General features: G+C 39.6%; 2 protein-coding genes across 4 annotated transcripts in view; one reads left to right on the top strand and one right to left on the bottom strand.

Annotated features, from left to right (window-relative positions):
* LOC310892156 (E3 SUMO-protein ligase RanBP2-like) overlaps window positions 1–20,371 on the bottom strand; it is a 39,771-nt gene extending 19,400 nt beyond the window's left edge. The window contains exons 1-20 of one of the 3 annotated variants that reach the window (XM_083819535.1): window positions 20,063–20,371; window positions 17,893–17,960; window positions 17,279–17,390; window positions 16,145–16,297; window positions 15,054–15,284; window positions 14,534–14,679; window positions 13,029–13,221; window positions 12,394–12,484; window positions 11,317–11,526; window positions 9,844–10,022; window positions 9,570–9,745; window positions 9,166–9,289; window positions 8,658–8,819; window positions 8,125–8,262; window positions 7,882–8,028; window positions 7,254–7,436; window positions 7,084–7,167; window positions 6,442–6,577; window positions 6,183–6,280; window positions 2,579–5,639 (exon numbers count right to left, since the gene is read on the bottom strand). In XM_083819535.1, the coding sequence (XP_083675661.1) occupies window positions 2,579–5,639; window positions 6,183–6,280; window positions 6,442–6,577; window positions 7,084–7,167; window positions 7,254–7,436; window positions 7,882–8,028; window positions 8,125–8,262; window positions 8,658–8,819; window positions 9,166–9,289; window positions 9,570–9,745; window positions 9,844–10,022; window positions 11,317–11,526; window positions 12,394–12,484; window positions 13,029–13,221; window positions 14,534–14,679; window positions 15,054–15,284; window positions 16,145–16,297; window positions 17,279–17,390; window positions 17,893–17,960; window positions 20,063–20,137 (5,767 nt within the window). In that variant the 5' untranslated portion in view covers window positions 20,138–20,371. The remainder of the gene's footprint in view (window positions 1–2,578; window positions 5,640–6,182; window positions 6,281–6,441; window positions 6,578–7,083; window positions 7,168–7,253; window positions 7,437–7,881; window positions 8,029–8,124; window positions 8,263–8,657; window positions 8,820–9,165; window positions 9,290–9,569; window positions 9,746–9,843; window positions 10,023–11,316; window positions 11,527–12,393; window positions 12,485–13,028; window positions 13,222–14,533; window positions 14,680–15,053; window positions 15,285–16,144; window positions 16,298–17,278; window positions 17,391–17,892; window positions 17,961–20,062) is intronic. The other 2 variants (XM_083819536.1, XM_083819534.1) reach the window with 2 other exon arrangements.
* Window positions 1–21,187, top strand: part of LOC310892160 (tumor necrosis factor receptor superfamily member EDAR-like) — a 461,331-nt gene that overhangs the window by 98,172 nt on the left and 341,972 nt on the right. The window lies entirely within an intron of this gene.

Below are 21,187 nucleotides of genomic sequence, written 5' to 3'. Positions count from 1 at the left end.
GTTCATGGGATCACTTAAATCAGTTTCTACTCAGCCTCTCCACAAGAAAGTTAACTTTGCTTATTTAAAATTGCTGCAAACAGATTAAATGTATTTTCACAGGCTGCGATGAAAACAGTGCCATGCACACATACAGTATATTCCTAAAAGGCTGTTGATTTTGGGATGATACAGCTTTCTACTCGGGGAAAAAAATCCACACAGTTGTTAGTATATGGAAGGAACAGAAAGAGCAATACCGCGCACAACAGTTGGAAGCAGTTTCACTGATGTATTACATTTTTGCTTTTATTTCGTCTTTGATATAAAGATCATGTAGATGTAAATATCTAGCTAGTCACAATAATTGTTTTGTCCCCCCATACATATCAGCGAGTATCTGCTAAATATAAAAATACTGAAGTTTAAAACTTAACACATGCAATTGACTTAACTATGAATTAAAATTGTTAAAATACTTGAGAAAAGCTCATGAGAAGAGCCAAAGAAAAAGCTAAGAAAAAACTAGTTGTTTCGTACCTCAATGGAAAATGACTTATGAGGTTAAATTTCTTTTGAACATTGCCCTAGCAAAACTCAGAAACCATTCCCTGAAAGATGTTCCCCATGAGAAACTCAAATTATATTTATGTAGACTTGAAAAGCTAATTCGGACAGGACTTAAAGTCATTTGCTATTAAGCCAGTCAGAGCTCAAAACCAAAACCAAAACCTACACTGAAGGTAACACCAACTGTAAATAAAGCAAGGTATATAACCATACCCTAGTTATCAGGAAAGCAGAAATGAAGAACTGTCTGAAGTACCAGAAAGGCATATGATTTTTTATTTCATTTCTTTAAAACACCTTCCCTGTTCCCAATATAAAAACAAAATGAATTCAAGGCAGCAAGAGTTCTTGCATTTATGCATTAGCTCAGAATGCTAATTCACTTTATTTTATGGACATTCAATGATGAAAATGAAATCAAATTATTAATAGACTCGTGGATGCCTAAAAACACAGAACATTTGACTCTCAATCAGATATGCAGAAGGTGGACATGAGTTCAGCGTTTGAATAAGAATAGCTTCTCTAGAAATACTAAGCTGGAAAAACGGTGTTTGAAATGACTTTGACAGTTTTTAACAGTCTAAGACACTAACTTTAGAAGACTATCTTGTGCAAGCTACAATAAAAATTTGTTTTTGAAAATTAAACTGCTCTTGCATAACTGCACTAGCTTGAGTATGCTTCCAGCAAGCCTAACTTAGGAGAAGTACTGTTTTTAACATCTTATGATGACACAATCAAGCTGTAAGGTGTAATTTTGGTTAAGGGTTCTGCATGTAAACAAGATGGTTACATCAGCAAAAGCTTTTTGGCTAGCTAAGGTGGACTTCGTATTATACATGAAGCACGTACATGTAAACAGTAGCTAAATTTGGCTCTCTCATCTCTGCCTACGCCTTGTTTTTAAAATTGCAGAAGTTAACATTGATAATAAGGAAACTGAATTAAGCATTTCCAGCACATAACTTGAATATATTTTAAGTTTTACTAGTTAACATGTCTAGAAATCTTCAAGCATATTTCACTGAAGTGGAAGACCTCAGGTGGGAAGAGAGTCACACTTTAAAAATAAAAAAAAGAATATAATTCCTTTGCTAAAAGAGAATTTTATAGATGCAGCGTGTGTGTGTTCAGTAAGACTGTGAAGTGCAAGGCAGGTTTCTAAATACCCTTAAAAAGTAAGGCAAACAACAGCCAAAAGCATAAAAAAAGACCATCCATCGTGCTCACACATCAAAGGCATTCTCTTACCTGACAAATACAGTAGTCAGACACAGAATTTTAAGTACTCTCTTCCAGCACGCATGTTAATTGTAAGGATTACTAAGCCAACTGCTGTGCTACAGTTGGGTTACTGTCCATGCCTGCTAAAGTGTTTTTATCACACATTCAGTGCAGCGTGTAAATACCTTTACTGTCAGGTTGCAAGGAAGGTGTGCTTGTCCAAAAGGCCATTGGATTAGATTTAAAAAGGCTAAAATTAAATCCTAAAAAATAAATTGTTTGGATGTAAGTGTTTAACTGTACTTTTAAAGAGGGGAAAACACACTTACCTATGCTTTGGAAGCATTCTGTAGTTATGTGTCACAGTAGGAAAATTCATGTTTAATGCTATACTAGCTTACCGTACTCACCTGAATAAACTGTAGCTAACATCTCTGCCACCACACTTTATTATACTTTAGTTAAGAAACAGTTTGTCTTCATAAATCTGAGACTAGTATGCAAATTATATACTATCATCTGGTTAAACAGTCTTGCAATGGTAGGAAGCAGTGCATGAAATCAAAGAGAAGTACCATACCATTAAAATGCTAGTGTGGTGGTTTTACCCTGCTGGGCAGCTAACCCACCACAACCCCTCCCCTCACTCCCCCCTCCTCAAAAGAAGGGGAGAGAAGAAAGTATGCTGGAAAGAAAAAGAGATATATTATTGAGACAAAAAAAGTTATGTGAGTAGCATTAAGAGATGACTGCTTAGTAAGTTGCATAGCTGAAAAAAATTATTAGTTCAAAGGACGCTCACCTTTTTCCACAATTCTAAATGAGAAGTTGGCGGGCCCATCATGTGTCGAAGTAGCCAAGTTGCATGCCTTGCTGTCTTGAGGCTTCTGCAGTGCACTGGAGCTTCTTGGTCCAGCTACTTCCTTCTGCGATGCTGGAATATTGCCTTCGCCTTTTCTTGGAGAATTAAAGCTGAACCCAAAGAGAGAACCAGTGGCCGAAGTATTTCCAAATGTGAATGTCTTTGACTTTTCATTACTGAAAATGCTCTTGACAGATTCAGATCCGAATACGAACTTCGGAGGAGAAACCACTGTTTTTGTCGGCGTTTCAGATGTGCTCGACACCTCTGAGGCCTCTGCAGTTACCTCAGAAGTATCATCGCCATGGCTGAGGTCGGTTCTTTCTCTAGTAGTTTCTTCCAGTACAGCTACAGCATTTTTGCCACATGGAGATTCTTTTGGTGTATTGGCACGAGAATAAAGAGGTGTTATCAGTGTTCCTTTCTCTTGGGCATTCTTTGCTTCATCAAAAATCTGCTTAAATGAGTCTGCCACGTCTTGCTGTTTGAATCGCACAGCTAGAAGCTCGACTTTCCGTTCTCCATCTGCAAAGTTTTCATCATCATTTTTTAAGAAGCCAGCTGCACACTCTTTGGATGGATCATCTTTCTTAGTGGCATTTTTGCTAGGTTCCTGTATGGTAAATTTAAATCCACTTGGAGGCACTGACATGGAAAAGTTAAATCCTTCCTTTGCAGACTTCACTTCAGAATCAGCAGGAATTTGAAACGTAAATGCTGGTGTCTTGCCTTGCTCGGCATGACCTAACTTAAAGCCTTTTCCTAAGAAATCACACTTAAAACCTGTTCCTAGTTGTCCTTTGGCAGGTTCAGATAATTTACTTTTCAAATCAGAAGTAGATGTTGATGAAGCATCACTAACAGAATTACCAGATGGATTTGGTGTTTGACAAGCTACACAGGCTGGTGAAGAACCTTCATTCCTTACAAAACAAGTATTACAATCCCACTGACCTTCCTTTTTAGCAAAAAGCTCCGCAAATGTATTCTTCTGTGGCTTAGTTGCAGTTGCATCAGCAACAGAACTGAAGCTGGTAGCAGGAAGTGCCTGAGCAGTAGACACAGGCACATTTGGTTGACTTTGTGATTTAGGATTCTGGCAAGAATGAGAGTTTTCATCATTGGATTCATTTTGGACTAGGCCTACAGAGCAGTCCCACTGACCTTTTTTAGAAAAAGGAGTTCCTAAGTCATTTCGAATGGTTTTTGGAGCATCTAATACAAATTTAAAAGAAACTTGAGGAGATGCTTCTGTATTCATTTTGCTTGGATTCTGGGAGGCAACAGGTTCATTTCTCACAGAACGGATGCTGCCATCCAACTGACCTTCCTTTTTAGCAAAGGCAGATCCAAGTTTGTCCTGCACAGTGTTACCGGTGGCTTTGAAACTTGGAGCAGATTCAGTTGATGGGGTGCCATGTGTTTGCCACGCATCTGCATTTGGGCTTTGGCACGATACACAATTCTTTGCAGTTGCTTCATTTGGAACTAAGCATACCTTACATTCCCATTGATCCTTCTTCAGGAGTGACTGTCCAAACCCACCAGAAGAAAAGGTTTCCTGAGCTTCCTTTCTGAATGAGAAAGTTGGAAGGGCAGATGCAGTTGGAACAGATTTAAGACTGACTTTGTTACCAGGTTCACTGGTCACTCCATCTTCTGGAAACTGAAATACAGAGTTCAGGGTCCCTGAGGTCGATCCATTAGACTTCTTGATATCCTGACTTGTCGTTTCTTTTGCAGTAGTCTCACTAGTCTGAGCCACAGATGTGTCAACATTTGATCCTAGGGTTTTTAGGATGTTCTGTGACTCCTCAAACTTACTTTTGAAAAGCATTGCTTCCTCTGGTGTTTTAAACCGAATTGCAAGCTGTTCTGGTTTTGGCAACTCGTCTGCATAATCCAAAGCATGCCATACAAATGACCTGTCCGATCCAGCATTTGGAGTTAATTTCATATCAGTATTTATGTAGTGATTTGCACAGATTTTCAGTACTTGGTCCCGTCTCATTAAGAGACGGAATTTGCCAGATACTTTATGCTTCAGTATTTTCACATTTCCAATACCCCTTTCTTTCCATTCCTTAGATTCTGCATCAAAACGGAACAGTTTGGCTCTGTTACAGAAGAATTCTTCTTCATCTTCCTCACCTGTCTTTACTTCAATCTTGTCAGGAAGGGGCACCACTGGATCAAAATGAGGACCATCATCATTCTCATCTCCGAGGGTGCTTCCTCCCTCTGTTTCATGACTTTTATTGGCCAAATCAGAAGTTGAAGTCATAAATAAAGACTTGCTTGGTTCTTGGAAACTAAACATATCACTCCTCTCAAAAGCCAAGTTTTTACGTGCATTCTGTGCCATGCCTTCTGTAAAAGGGATGCCTGAAATATGTTTATTACCGAAGTTGAATACATTTCTTTGACCAGTTGGGTGGCTGTTAACTGGTTTTTGCTCAGCGTATCTATCATCTTGTAAAGGTTTATCAGATGTCAGAAGACCCAAAAGGCTTTCACTGCTGTTAAAAACTGCATTAGCAGGCTGTGTTGTAGCTTGAGGAGAAGAAAAGGTAAAGTCTCCATCATTAGACTTGAAGTTAGTGTTGAATTTAAAAGTTGTTGGTTGACTTGACTGTGCTGGTGTTGGCAGACGTGTTTTTGACCCTTCTACTGTTCCTGGCTGTCCAAATTTAGATTTTGGAAATTCTATCATTTTTGATTCTGCAGATTTTAAAGCTGTTGGTGTGACTGAAGGCTTTGTGAAATAGCCAGGTCCAGGTAGCTGTGGATTTGTGCTTGCCTGTGGAACACTGTAATTATAGTAATCACCAGCCCCACGAGGAGAAATGATCCCAGGACCATCAAAACGCAAAGATGTGCCATATAGGTCTTGGGGAAACACACAAGCAGAAGTGTTTTGCAGAGGTGGTGTATGGATTGTTTGTTGATAAGCATATATATGTTGCTGAGGTGCAAGTCTGTTCATGCCATAGACAGGTGCCTAAAGAAATAGCGGAAGGCAATTACTTTTCTTGTTATGGTGACAGAACAAGGTATTACTATGCTAGAGCCCACGCAGACATGCACTCTTAAAAACAGTGCGTGTTTTAAAGTTAGTTTAGACTTTAACTTATGAGATTGCCTTAAACTGATTATTTTAAATCTTGAATGGCATCTGAAAACAAGCACTGAAGAGGAGCAAAATATGAATGGGCTCTTTGGTGTTTTTGAGGCTCTTTTTTTTTGATAAGCAAAATTCTCCTTTCCTATACTACTTTTGGGAAAAAAATTAAGTGCCATCACACATACCCAGTAGGGGACACGCACTAACACATTTACAGACCAGTTTTGCTGGCCGCTCTGCCTGATCCCCACATTACAAAGAAAAAGCAGAAAGATCAACCATCAGCTACCTCCATTTTAACAAATGCTATCTGTGGAATGCAGTAACTTTCAACTACAAGCAGTCATTCAAGACAAGAATCAAAATCACTCTTTTCTATAGACCAGTAGGAACAGATTGAACGGATACATTCATCCTTACCTTTGTTGGTGTTACATTGGTCGCAGCAGTTCTGAGAAGATACTGAGAGTTATAGGCAGGTGACTGGCTATAGTAAACAGATGGGCCAGTAGTAGCAACTGAAAATGAACACCAGAAGAGTTTATATCCTTTTTTGTAGTTTTGAATGGATTTTCCCGAGATCAGTTTTAGTTATGAACCTTAAAATATTTCTGCAATATTTTAACGAGTCTACCTCAGTTTAGCTAAGTGTTTAATTAAGATTTCAGCAACAACTTACCTGTTAATGGAGCTTCATGAAGATTTTGTGCTCTCTGATAGCTCTCTGACAAAATATCTGTTCCATAGATTTCACCAGGCCAACGAGATGATACATTCGAGTTGGAATTGTTGTGTTTCATTTTTTGCATCTCATTCTATTAAGACAGTGTTTCAATTAAGAGAATGTAAGTGTATAACACTGGTATTTGTAGAAGAAAGCATAAGGAGCGATACCTACCCTAATTACAATCATGTTCAAACTCTGAAAAAAAAATCAAGAGGTGGCTGTTGGAATAATCCAAGATCTGTTCATGCTATACAGCATGCTGGGAGTGTTTTCTAAAGCCAGAAATAAAAGTCCCAGAACCAACTGGATGATACCCAAGCTGATGATAGCAGAACTCTTTCTGCACACACAGTCCTTGGAAGGGTTGCCTCCATACCCCTGCCTGAGTCCTGAATTGGGGTTTTTAGGCAACAAGTTTTACTCTTGCACTCATTTTAGGTAGATGTTTACAAAGATATTTTCACTGAGTTATGTGGTAGCATGAACTAATGTTAGCTTGCTAGGCTAGGATCAGAGTCCTTACTATAACAACAAGATGAGCTGATCTGCATTGAACATGGTGACAAAATTGTTTAACTTTACAAAGTCGTTTACCTTTAAAGCTTCCACTTGCTGACAGATCATTTGAAGTATAGATCTGTGATCTTCTGCCCACTGAGGGGGATTTTTAGGAGAAAACTGGGGAGCAGAAGAAAAGTTCATTTAACCTATTGAATTTTTATTCAAACATAACACTTCCCTAAAATAATAACTGGCTAATGTACCTTGTAGCTCTTAGATGGTGAGACAGAGAAGTTATTAGACAGTGAAGTGGAATATTTCACTTCTGAATCTACAGCTGGTGACAGGTCATTTCCGAAGGCAAGACTTGCCTCTTCATCATTCTCTCCGAGTTCCTGAATCACTGCGTCCAACATTTCCCTCACAGTTTCAACAGATACCGGCAGCTAGAAAGTTATTGGAAATGCAAGTCATGATTGCATTCTTCCTCAGAGAAGGAGACTACGTTCTGATCAGAAATACTGTTTTTTCAGCAAAGCTCCAAATCAAAGTTAATGTAGGAGAACAATTCATGTAAGCTTTAAATTTTATTTGGAAACTGTTAACCTCTGTAAGAAAATAATGGGCAAAAGCTATTTGTTGGCAAAGAAGCTGTCAACCACAGAGTAGTCAGAACACTGCACGATCTGGTATCTTACAGAAGTTTCCCAGAATGTACTAGCCCACTAGAGTTATGCAGGTTATTTGTCATGTGGGAAAAAATAAGTTTAGCTTGCCTTTAAGTAAAGTCTGGTCTAAAAAATCTGACTTGAATGCAAATGGTTTCATTTTAAAATAGTAACATAAACCAATGCATCTCTCGAAACAAGCTTTTAAGCAAGAATTACTTACTTTCTCAGTTACTGACACATCAGAGGAGCTTTCGTCTAAGATCTTCATTAGATAATGCTTGCTTTTAAAAAGATAGACTTTGTGTTCTTCTTGTTCTTCTAGCATCATGGCATCATTCTCAATCTCCTCTGCCTTTCTTTGGAAGATCTAACAATATGCACATTAATTAGAATCAGTCAGAATGCAAGTGAAGAAAACAAGTGAAGAAAACGCATTTGCGGGTAATGAAATTTATGAACTTACTATAGCAAGATTCCAGTATGAAACGACATTCTTAATAGCTTCAAATGCTAACAAAGCATCATCAGTTCTGCCATCAACTGCATCCAATGTTGCAAATGCTATACGTGCCTCTTCTTCATAGACTGTAACCTGCGAGACCTACAAAGCAAAAGACGAGTCATACTTAACTCGATACTTGGAACAGAAAGTGCATGTGAACGCCACTAAATAATCAGGCAGGCGGAGGTTAATGATATTACTAATTTTTTATTCCTGTAATACAAGGAAAACACTTTTTAAAGAAAGTTGGTAGTAAGGGAGTTCAGTGTCTTCCAATCAAATAGAGTTTTAAAATTAAAAATAAAGTTATAAGGAGAGATTCCCCTGCCTTTAATCAGACATGCAGTTACTACCAAGTATCACTGTTAATGATATTATATTAGTAACACCATAGAGCCGTAGAATGCAAGAAAACCCCAACCAACATACACACACACAATAAATTTTTGTGATATAATCCCTCTTACTTCAATTTTAGATTAATCAATCTGTACCTGGATGTCAAGTCTACGGAAATGTTTGAAGAGAGGATCAGTAGGTTCAGGAATACTTCTCTTCTTTTTGACTACTTCCAGCATAATCAAGACTCTCTTCCAGTAGTAAACACTTCGTCCAATGTATTCCTTCTGGTCATAAAAGGAGTTAAGGCTAATACCCTGTTGAAGAAAAGGGAATAAAAGCAGGTCATCTCAACAAATTCAAACCCACTGCTATTCATACATATTGTTCTCTGAAGCAATTAGTATCTTCTCTAATACTTGTGACAAACCTCAGGCGACCTCTCTACAGAGCTATGTAACATACAGGTAGAAAATACCACTACAGTTAAAAGTAGCATTAAGAGAGTAGTGAGGGATAGAGAACTCACTAGGGCGACTATAGCAAGTAACTTATCTGGCAAAATTAACCACAGTTCTCTCATCTGATTTTATCTACTGTTTAGTTCACAAAATAAGAGAAAAAACATCAGATTATACATATTTTAAAATAATTTTAGCTTACGGTTTTTTGCAGTGTTTTTGCCCAGTATATAATTAAGGCAGGTTGAAGGCCATGTTTATCCAGTGCTCGCAGAGTACTTATTCCATGCTGTACTACAAGCCTCGGTTTTACTGATGTTTCTGGCCTACATATCAGAAGAAATATTCCACAGTTAGTATTCTTTTTTTTTTTCATCTTTTTTAGTCCTAACCTACATCTAGCTTAAAAATGCATTATTAGAAATGAAAACCCCATTTTTAGAAAGTTCTTAAGTGTCTCAAGCCCCTCCAGCAGTAAGACTTCAATGTCCAAAATACATCAAGAAAAATGAATTTTACACACAATCTATGGGGATCAATTCATGACACCCTTGCAGAAGCTACTAAAAACTCGTTTCGAATATTTCCAAACTTAAAAAGCCTTACATTATTTTTCTGTGCGTAATAGTACGAACGGCATCCCACCAGGCTCTTTGCTTTTCAGTATAGAGCTGCTTGCACACTGCCAATGGTAAGAACTGAGGCTGATGTGCACTGTAGTGAGCGTTAAACTTCTCTTGCAATTCTAAGTTGCTAGTGAATACCACTCCAAGCAGAAATACCTGTTTTTGTAAAAATAAAAGATAAATAAATAAAAAGTATTAGATACCAAAACTCTTAAATTGTATAGTACATTTAAGAACATGGAAAATTTACTTACTTCAAGGTCTAACAGGCAAATGGATTCAGGAGCATCTGTCTCTAGTCTTGATGTTTCTTGGGGCAAGTGAAAAAGTTGTTTTAGCCATCTGCGCACTGGGGGTAACACTGACATTAAGATCCACTGCAAACAAAGCCACACGAGGTGCTGGAGACTACCACGGTGCATTCGAACAGCACCTATGCAAAAACAAAGTTGTAGGAAGTTAATATCTGCATCCTAGTTAGGAAGACTAACATCTGATCGAAGCCGGGTTTCGTTATATGAAAAGTAGAGTTTTAGTATATATATCACACTGAAGGAGCTTCCTAGCAATCTCTTCCCATCTTTTTGCCTCCATCTAAGTTGGAAATAAGCATTTTAAAAGTAAGATGTAGCATTCTTGAAGTGATTTTGGCATCTATTTATATTATATAAATAGCTTTCGAAGAAGCAGCATCTACTTCATAGGAGTGCACAAGCCAAATGTATTAATACTTTAGCTTTTCTGTCAAAGCAAAGAATGGAGATAACATTTCCACTGAAGTACATAAGAATTTTAAATTTTAAACTCTTCATTTTGAGGCAGCAGGTTAAACTAATGCATTAAACAGAAGTACTGCAGCTTTTCTAGTTCTGTAATGCTCGTGAAATCTCTATCTTCAGCAATGTTAAATGTTAAAATAGCTTGAACACTTAATTTCTAACTTAAAGCCAGACTTTTTTTTGCAATTATGTTTTTGCACTTATTTCTTTAACAGGGAAAATCTTTAGCCTGCATGCAACATGCACAGACCTTCGTTGTTTTAAAATACATAACAAAAAACACTACAAATAAACTGCTTATGAGAGGTTGTGGTAGTATAAGCTTTATTTTAGCTATTTAAGATAAAGGACTGTAAGCCTTATTGTCTAAAATTACTTAACAGAGAGTTAGGTAGTACACAGAAAAGATTTAACAGCCTAAAAGTTTCTAAAAATTATCAGCTAGGTAAAAAAACTACTAGTACTCTAACCTTGTTACACCAAAATTCAAAGCCAGACTTCATCATCAAGTCAAGTTCAAAAATAAGAAGTTTTTACTAGTTTGCAATTCTTCCTAAAGTTACCTTATTTTTGTGCCCGTAACCTGTATTCATAGGTTACATAGGAAGAGAGACCTGCCTTCCCATTGACACTTATCGATGTACAAACACAAAGAACTAAACAGGCAGCAGCAAATGAAAATGGATCAGAACAGACTAGAAAACACAGAAAGGATAGAAGTAGGGAAGTATGTGACAAATTCTTAAGAACCAGGCATAACAATACTGCTTCTCAGCAACATGTTACAGCATAAATTGAAACTCCTTACGTATCACTCTTTTGGAGTAATTAGGGCAACACTGAACAGCTAGTATGGCTGTCTCTTACTGCAATATGAAGTATTTCTAGAAGACTCTCTGGTACAGACAGTCATGTTTATGCTGAGTTTCAGAAAGTAACACCTCTTACCAAGATCGTATTTATGAAGTTCCTCTTGCACTGGTGCTTGCATACTGACATTTCCAATATCATCCGTACCAAGGAAAGACCTCTCTCTGGAAGCTCCATTCTCAAAGAGACAACCAAACAGCACAGATGAACCGCTTTTGTTTGCAAAAGATTCCACAACCTCTTTCAGGAAGTCTTCTTTGCCATGGCTCAATTTCAGCAGCATATGACCTAGAAGACAAAAATATCACTTCACATAGATAAACAGTGAACTTAATCAAGGAAAGTAGTATTTGATACAGTGGGCTGTTCTTGCTACGGAAGGCTGAGAATCAAGATTTCCCCTTATGAAACCCACAAATTGGTAAGTTATATTCTCCCTGTAATTAGGTCAGTGTTTCAGCACATAGGCTTTCCAAGCCTTTAGTGACACCAGTCCCAAGGCATTTGTTTTCCTGGACAACTGGATTTACAAAGACTTTTTTTTTTTAAATTATTGTTCTAGGGGCATTGCAACTGTATTCAAAAATAAGCAGCTGTAATACAAGTTGGAGTTGATCTTATCAAAATCCATTCTGGAACAATTCAACCTGATGTTTACTGTTCTGTTGTTTTTTCTTGTTTGTTTTCATCTAGGGGCTATAGAGCATGTAGATTGAAAGCCTGCCTAAGCTTAGCAACAGAAACAGCAAACCTGATGAACAAATAAGGGAATGGAAAGGATGGAGCAACAATAGTATTTTATGCTTGGGCTAACAATACTTGTAAACTTGTAAAATAGAATCAGCAGGCAGAAAGCATTTTCAGATTAGGAAATGCTAAAAAGTTCAATTCTACCTCAGTGTCCTTGAGATAAAAAGAAGAAAAAGCTCACTTGAAAAGAAAGAATGAAGTCTACCACCATGCTGAAGAGAAGGAAGAAAACATTAGATGTCAGGATCAAACTACTGTTTTGCATTTCATATGGAGTCAGAATCCAGAGAGTATTATTGCATTTCAAGACACAAAGTGTATTCTTTAACAAGAGTTACTTGATTCTTAAAGTAGCTATTCATAAGACTGAAACGTAACTAAGGGATTTTAATTATTTTTCATTACCAGACTGGCTTTTCCGATCACAGGCCAACATTTCCAGGGTATCTTGTCCAGTATGCTCCTCTTTTATTAGGTTTGACTTTGGTTTAGGAACCTGGTGAAGAATTGTTATAGCTTCTTTACTATACAAAGCAGATCACTTAAATTAGTCTCAAAAATTAGGAAACAAGCACAAGAAAACTTAAGAAAAAGAGCATCAATTCTGAAGGTACTATATAACACATCCCTTGAAAAATATGAGGTGGGCAACTGTATCTTTTGCAAATAGCACACAATAGCACACCTTTTTAGTTCTGCTGTCTACGCAAGAATAAGGGAGTTACTCAGTTCATCCTCTTCCCTCCCTACACCAATAAATTTACTATTCATTATGTTTTCAGCTGTATTGCAGAAAAGAACAGACTGTGGGAAATACACTCATTAGCCTTTAAGAGTCAATTTACTTTTGACAAGAAAAGCAGTTGATGATACACTTTTATTCTAGTGATGCCATTTGAAATCTTTTAAAGAATTGTGGAATAATAAGATTTGGTGAGGAGGGAGTCTTACAAACACTAGTTAATTTTCAGAATACAAATGTTTAACAGAGCATTCCAAGAACTGCATCAACTAAAGGCATACACTGAAAAACAACTTACCTGGAAACTTATCATGTAACACAGTGCTGCCAGTTCACACGCCTCTTTCCACTGTGCCTCACTGTGCTGAGCCATTTTCAGTAGCAAAGTTCCAGCATGCATGTATAACTGTCCTTTCACTTCGATGAAGGTATGAGACAACTCGTCAGTCCCACTCACATAGGTTTTCACTGAGTGAAGCACACCATCAAGACTAAAATGTAGAAAAGACTCATTCTGAGCAAAGTCCTGGTAAAAGCTATAGCACGTTTGGGGACAACGTTATTTAACTGTGAATCAAGTAACTTGATGAGTCAACTAGAAGGCAGAATAACCGTCTCAAACTCCCAAAGCTCTCAACTTTGTTTATTGAAGTAAAATTCACTTCACTTACCAAAAGGACAGACCAAAATACAGTTAGACTGGTTCTTCCAAATAAGAGGTACCGCAGCAATCTGAATAGCTGCAGGCCAGTAAATAGTCTCCACTCAGGAGTGGCTTTCCAATAAACAGTCAACACTTTCAGTAACCTGACAAAACTATAATAGCTGTTAGCGTTGCCATGATCTAGAAGTGCTTCAGATCTAGGTACCCTGAAGGACTCTAACGAAATGTTAGAAGAACAACCACACGTTTATGGTCAATGTTCGGGGGGGGACATATTTGGACATTACCTATTCCTCAACCATTGCCTGTATTGCTTCATATACTCATTCAAGAAGAGCAGACTGAAGAACATTGTTTTAAAAAAGGTAACAATCGTCACTTAAGCGAGAAACAAAGCTATGTCAATAGAAGTTAGTGACAAAGGGAATCACAGAATTGTAGGGGTTGGAAGGGACCCCGAGAGATCATTGAGCCCAACCCCCCTGCCAAAGCAGGTTCCCTCAAGCAAATTGCACAGGTAGGCGTCCAGATGGGTCTTGAATATCTCCAGAGAAGGTAAAAGAAAGAAGAGAAGGTAGATCTAAGGGAACATGGCTCTTCACCAACAAATTGGCTACAAACATTGTTTTGTACTACTTCAGCTGTGACACAGATGGTACGCCTTGAAACCAGCTAGCCCTGAAACACTATCCAGTTTTCTCTGAAGGTGAATGTTCTTACTGCAGGCAGCTTCCTCCCTTCCAATTATATTATATGCCTAAAATTCTTCATTATTTCAACATGTGTTGTGTTAACTTGACCAGGACAAAGCTGATATACAAGCATCTGGGAAATTTTAATGAGATAGTTGCTGAGGTACAGAACATTCTCTTACTGAATGGCAAAAAGGTAATTGACCCAAGATAATATTGGGTCTTCCCCATGGTTATGTGCTGACTACTCAAACAAGGCTTATAGCTTGGGGCTCAAGCCTATTAGGAACCTTTCTTTATTCTAAAACAGAGAGTCTCCTCTCCCATCCACAAACTGGTTACACAGTGAAATTGAAGCCTGGTAGATGTTCTGTGACCTAGAAAAATACATGCAATTCATAGAGGTTTTTTTGTTTTGCTTTAAATACAGAAAAGGTAAAACTATACCTTTTGAGTGCGCCTCTGCATTCTTGAACATCTCTAGAAGATAGCATCACTTTAAGAAAGCTGCAATAGGCCAGCAGATAGTCTTTCTTGATAGTTCTCCAATTACTTTTATCAGACTCCAAGTCTTGTACAGATTCCAGATATTCCTAAAGAAGAAGGTTCAGAGGATAAGGAACAGTCATCCTTCCATAAAGGCAAAGACAGTACTTCTCCAAAACAAATCACTATCATTTACTGCATAATCTATTTCCACTACTGAGACATTCACCAACAGCAAAATTCCAGGGAACTATTTGCCTGAACAGTTTGGTCCCTGAAATTAGAAACTAAACAACTCTGTAACATTTAACTCTAGGAAGGAAACTCCAAGGAAGTACTTTGTAATTTGAGTGGTTTCACTAATTTGCATTTGAAGGAGTTAAATCACTTGAGAAATAGCTGTCAGTGTAATGAACTAAGAGACACAAGCTAGTTTAAATGATATGGAAGATTATCACAATATCAAAATATGATTACACACCTCAAATGTCTCTATGACACAGGAGCACCATTCCAAGCTCGACTGCAAAGGTATTTTCTTCTTTGCCTCCTGACAATGGAAAACAGCGTCTCTCAGCCTATTATTTGAGCGGTACAGTGCAACAAGTCTGATGTTAACGTAGATATCATCTGGTCTTGCATAGAGCTCTGCTTGAATAAGGTCAAAAAGTTGATTCCATCCATCTTCACCTTTACAATCCAGCAACTGCTCCTATTGAACATGAAGGCAACACGTTAATATTTCGTCTTGCATGTGGGCCTTTTCAACAACTGCATTAAGAGACAATTCTCTTGCCTCCACCACACAGACTACATTACTTAAACTATTAAAGCTGAAAAGCTTCCAGTTATTACAAAGTTTGAAGAAATACTCAAACATTTAAAATACAAAAAAAACACAACAATTTGCCTCTTATGGATGGTATGTTCAGCTTGTGAAACCATTTGCTTCAAAGACAGCATACCCTGACACAGAATAGCCTGTCTGAAACAAGCATCTTAAGACTAGGTGTCATTGCTGCTGTGCTACACAAAACTAATACCTGTGCAAAAGTGAGATTGTGTGACTGAAGGCATTTACACAGTAATTGAGAATTAGAGCGTTCCTTACTTTATGCTGTTTTTAATCCAAATTAAAAAAACAAAAAAGCAGCGTAGAGAGCAAGGAAGTCTGAGTTCTCAGGCCTGCCACCTTCCTGCCAGTCACACAATAAATAGAGAACTGCCTACCTAGTCTTAACTTTTTGGATGTGACTACTAACATGATTTCCCTGCATTTTTGAAGACTGTCAACCCTGAAACCTTGAGAAGCGTATGAGAGCCTGCAGCTGCAGTTTTCTTGAAAGCTAGACAGAAGTGTCAAACAGCAAAGAAATTAACATTTCTTTAAATAGAAGAATAAATTCTAGAAGAATTAAATCTAAAGAATATTAATTCCATTAGATTTAATACTCAAGATTCTAAAATAATTTAGCCAGGAAGTTTTACATGAGATGACACGGGAAAAGTGCTCCAGTCAGATACTAGAAGCTTCTTTAAGTCACAGAACAGAGGTTGGAAATTGGCATTTACCTTCAACTTGTAAACAGCAGGGCTTCCAGGAAACACCTTAGCAGCTTTTTCAACCCAGTATTTTGTTCTTTCATCAGTGATGTCATTATTGCACGGTAACTCCGCTATCTTCAGCACTAGATCTTTCTGTGCTGGGTTCAAATCCACAGAGCGCTAGTTTTCCCCACGCACACACACGGAAAAAAAGTCAGGAAAAAAAGGTAACTTGATCTTGCAATCCACACAGAACAGGAAAGAATTACACCACTCGTTGAAAAGACACAGGTATTCAAATTAGACAGATCTATTAGTAAATACTTTCTGAATACATTAAGAAAGACCTCAGTTTCTAAACTTATCACTAGTTTACAGCACCCAGATACATCTGCTGCAACTCAAAAGAGCAAAAATTCAGAAAAGAAAAGATTTAGAAGAGCAAAAATGCAAAAGCCAGCTATTCTGCCCCTACCACCAGCTATACGCAGGCAGCTGGACTCTTAAGTACCTTTAGTCTAACTCCATATGGACACTTTTGAAGAAAGATATAATTAAGTCACACACTAAGACAAGCTGGGATGTATTGGCAGCAAAACTGTTGAGCACATCCTCTCCCTCCCTAAAACCTGAACAAAGGCATTCTGATGGTGAATTTCTCATTGGGCAAGCATATAAATGTAAATTATGTTTGCCCTGCCCCATCTCACTCCCCCCCCCCGCCCCCAAACCCAAACAAAACCCAAAAAAAAGCAATAAATACAAACAACTAGAAAACACCCTAGGTCTAGTCTTCCAGTAGCAACTAGATTACTGCTGTCATCAGAGCCCCTGCTAGGGAATTCGACAGCAGTCACAGATCCTTAGTCCAAAGGGCAACGTACGATATGGAAAGAATTTAATAGCAGGTAGCACGAAGACCCAGTCTAGGTCACAAAAGAATCAACTTAAAAAAAATACTGCTGAAGCAAATCATGTCAAATGAAGAATCCCCTCTGCAGTACATCATATACGCATTTGGCAACGGAAAGCATACATATTACACTTTTTCCACAAATATGTTTTCTTTTATGCATTTAAGAAATGTCCAGAACTGCATGATTTTAAAAGTCCCTTTGCAATGGATTAAAGCAGGACATTGGAGGTCAGTGGAGTGTTTACCTTGTAACATCCAAAAGCCTTTTCAGTGTTGCCCTCAGCTTCATAAATTTGTCCAAGAAATCTGTGTGCTTTCGGATCTCTCTCTTGCACACTGAGGTATGTATACATGTACCTACAGAACAGGAAAAAAAAAAGGATCAATATTCCTCAATAATATGAGTCTCTCTGTCCTCCCCCCCAGCCTCCATAGAACTGAAGCAGGAATTTAACATGTGACACAGGAAATGCAGTCATGGTTGGTTCTAGATACCTGGTCTGGACCTTAAAGTACAGAACAACATTATTTTTACATGTACAGATGCTACTTATTTGCCAGCAAGTATTGGTGTTTATTAAAAAAAGAAACTCTAACTGTAATAACTTCACAGAAACTGTAATAACTTCATAATACAGTGGAATAAAAGCCATTTCAAACGGTAAGTTTTTCAATATCACATAGATATTTATCTAAGTTGCTGTTTTATAAAGATTTAAACAGCATCTGATACCCATGTCTACTGCTACCTTAAAGCAGCATGATAGTGATCTTGATTTCTCCAGTCTACTTCATATTCATTTAGCTTTTCTATTATGCTTTAGAGAACAGAATAACAGCATACATCAACGTGTGTTACCTTTTAGCAAGATCATACTCTTTGACGTCAAAATACAGCTTAGCAAAAAGGAATCCTTTCAACGATTTCTGAAGGGGAAAACACACGACAAGCACATTTTAGACGTACAACACTTTCAAAGTAATTGAATAGGAAGACCCTTCTAATACTTTTGAGAGACTGAATTTGATAACTAGTTATCAGCTCCAGTCCGTTCCTCATATCCAAAGCTTTGTTTTTGAAAGATGTGGGATTTGGAAAACAATGTTTTTCCAGTAACCGGCGAAGGCTACTAACGTGAAATTGAGGTTACTGGTGAAGCAAGCAACAAGCCTTAATACTTGTAACAGCTCATAAACACTTCTGACTAAAGAGTGTAGAAGAATGGAGTCAGCTACATTTAACGTACAGTTTTTTTTTCCCCAATGTAACAAGGTTGCAAAACGAATCCCTAAATCTGATAGACTAAACAAGAAGATGCTATTTAGTCCTGCTCTAGTACATGTCACATACAACTGTTTAAATATAGGTAGACAATGCTTTCTCCTCAACTAAGAAATCCCACTTACTCTCAGTTTATATACAAAATGCATTGATGCATTAATTTATTTCTGATGTTACCAGTCTGAGATAACTTGAACACACTTGTTCTGGGGATGAAAGGTGAAAGGTATTTATGGAGGAATAAAACAGGGAAACGAAAGTGGAAAAAAAAGGCAAAACAGAAGACTGAGCAAGCAAGAGGGCAAGATGGCAGAAGCACGGGCAGGAGGAAATGAGTCAAAGGAATGAGCTATGAAACTACAAAGTCACAAGCAAAAACTTCAAGGTAGAAGCTAGATAACATGTATTTAAAATCTGAGCTCCCAACATCAGATCAAAAGCAGGTTTTGTTTGTGAACTCCAAAATACTGGAGGTAGTTAGGTCTACGGTGCAAAACGTTAAACAACTGTCTACATTCTAAACACACTCAAACTGCCAGTCTTCACCCCTCTCCCACCCTGAAGTTATCTACGTAAAACTTTAAAAAGTGAATTTAAATGAAAGCAGGCCTCCTAGTCTTCAGTCCATATTTTCAGGTATCACAAAGACGCACTGACATGCCAGAGTGGAGTCAAACTTGACACCTTGTATACAGGGATGAAAAGAAACCTCAAAATAAACGCTTGCAGCCTTGTAAGACCCTTCCCTCTGAAATCAACACAACAAGGAAACCAGTAACTATTTCCACCGTGGACTGTGCGACACAGTCAGTTGTAAACATCGCTCAAAAGTCAAAACTAAATGCATCCAGTGGCCTTGAGCACAAGAAAAGGAGAGGAAATGTTTTTTGTTGAGTCCACCAGAAATATCAAAACTGTGGAAAAGTATCTGTGAGTCTGGCAGCGATGCACTTGACACCGTCTAATCTAAACAGCACCCAAGTCGAATAAACAAAGTCACAGGACAATTTTGTTGCTGTTGGGAAAGGCACAAACGATGGTGTACACAGGCCCTGCATGCAGTCCCTAACGTATAATGGTTAGCTCGGGCACATTCAGGCTGCTAAATATTCTGCCTCTGCGATAAAACCAATTCAGAGCAGCAGAACGGCATCTTTCAGGATTAGGGCCCCATGAATTGCATCAGTCGGCTGAGACCTGCGTAGCATTTTCCAGCTATAATAGGAACGCTTGGAGTTTTTCACCCCTGTGCCCGGCTAGTGACAGAGAGCAGAGCCGTTTTCTCCCGGCTCTCCCTCCCTCGACGCTGCCGCTTCACGAAGCGGCCGCCCAGAAATATTAACCGCGCCGCACGTAAAGGAAACTGAAAGTTTAAGGCGGCGTGCTGCCTATCTGTGAGTTCAGTTTCTGAAGGGAAGTAACGCCGGGAAGTTAGGACCCAGGGGCCCACAAACCCGAACGGCTCTGTAACTCCCGGCGGGCTCCTCCTACAGCAAACCCAGGGCTCACCGGCCGGAGGAAAGACCCGCGACGTTTCCCGTGAGGAAACCCCTTTTCCCTCGCACCGGCCTCGAGGAAAACCCTGCTAAAAACCCCCTCCCGTCCGTGAAGCGCCGCGGGGCAGGGGTAGCCCCAACCCCCCCCCCCCCCGAAGCCGGCCACCCCAACCCCAACCCTCAGCCAAGCCAACCGGGGCCCCGGCCGCCTCTCCCCCCCGGGCCAAGGGAAACGGCGACGCCTCACTCACCTCTCTCAGCGAAGGCGCAGCGGCCTGCAAGGTGGCGACATAGCGCTCCACCTCGGCCTTGCTGCGCCTCAACATGGCGGCCGCGGCGGCGCCGAGCCCGGCCGGGCTCTGCTCCGCGCCGCGCCGCTCCCGGCGGGGGCACCCGCCGCGTAGCGCGTACGCCCCACCTTGGGCACGCTGCGCACGCTGCGCACGCTACATACGTTCCCGCGCGCCCCTGCGGCGCCCGCCCTGCGGAGGGTGCGCAGGAGCCGCCGCGCGTTACGCAAACTTCCCCCCGCGCGCCCCACGGCGCCCGCCCCCCGTGAACGCGCAGAAGCTGTCGCCACAGTGAGGGGCGGGAAGCTGGGTGGGGCCACCCCGCCTGCAGCGCATGCGCGGGGCTGGCGGCCGGCCGCTGGGGGCGGTCGTTGGGGTTCCGTGACGGGGCGTTAGGAAATGAGTTTGGAAATGGCCCTTCAGAAATCAGCTGGGAGCAGCTGTTAAGATGAGCAGGCTGCAAAGCTTGAGACAGGAGGTTTAAACTATTTTTATTATTATTTTTTTTTAAGCCGTAAGGCAGTTGCCCCATGGCTTAATTCCCAGCAGGAGCCCGCTTGCTGGAGGTGCCCAGCTCACTTTTCTGCAAGTTCCAGTCACTTTGGTCAAAATGTGGCCACTGGGCTGTCCCTGAGTCGTGTGATACCTCTGTGAATATCTCTTCATTAAAAATTCATCCCCTTCTCAGTCTCTAGCAACCCATTGACATACACAAGTTTCCTGCTACACCTAAGCACTACCGACATCTCCACAACTCCTACCATCTTTGCAGGAAAAATCAAGTATCCACCTTGTTTCTGTAAGGAGATCAGCAGCAGCCACCTAACACCCTAACCCTAGTTAACCAGAGTTAACCCTCTCTTTTATTATTTGCTCTATTAATGGTGATTTCTTTACACATTGGCTCTAATTCCATAAGAAGAATTAGCGTGGTTTTTTTTTCCCTCTGCTTTTTAAATGACTGGGGTTACAAGCAGTTTGTCAACACCTGCCAGGCTGAGGATTAGAAGTCTTAGCGCTGGTGCAGAGGAGAATCCGAGAGCTGGCTTGGGAGTCACTGGAGGAAATTTTTGCTTTTCATCATGG

The sequence above is a fragment of the Anser anser genome, assembly GCF_964211835.1.
Source record: "Anser anser genome assembly, chromosome: 1".
Taxonomy (NCBI): Eukaryota; Metazoa; Chordata; class Aves; order Anseriformes; family Anatidae; genus Anser; species Anser anser.
The sequence above is the reverse complement of the archived record's forward strand: the minus strand, read 5'-3'. Positions and strand labels throughout refer to the sequence as shown.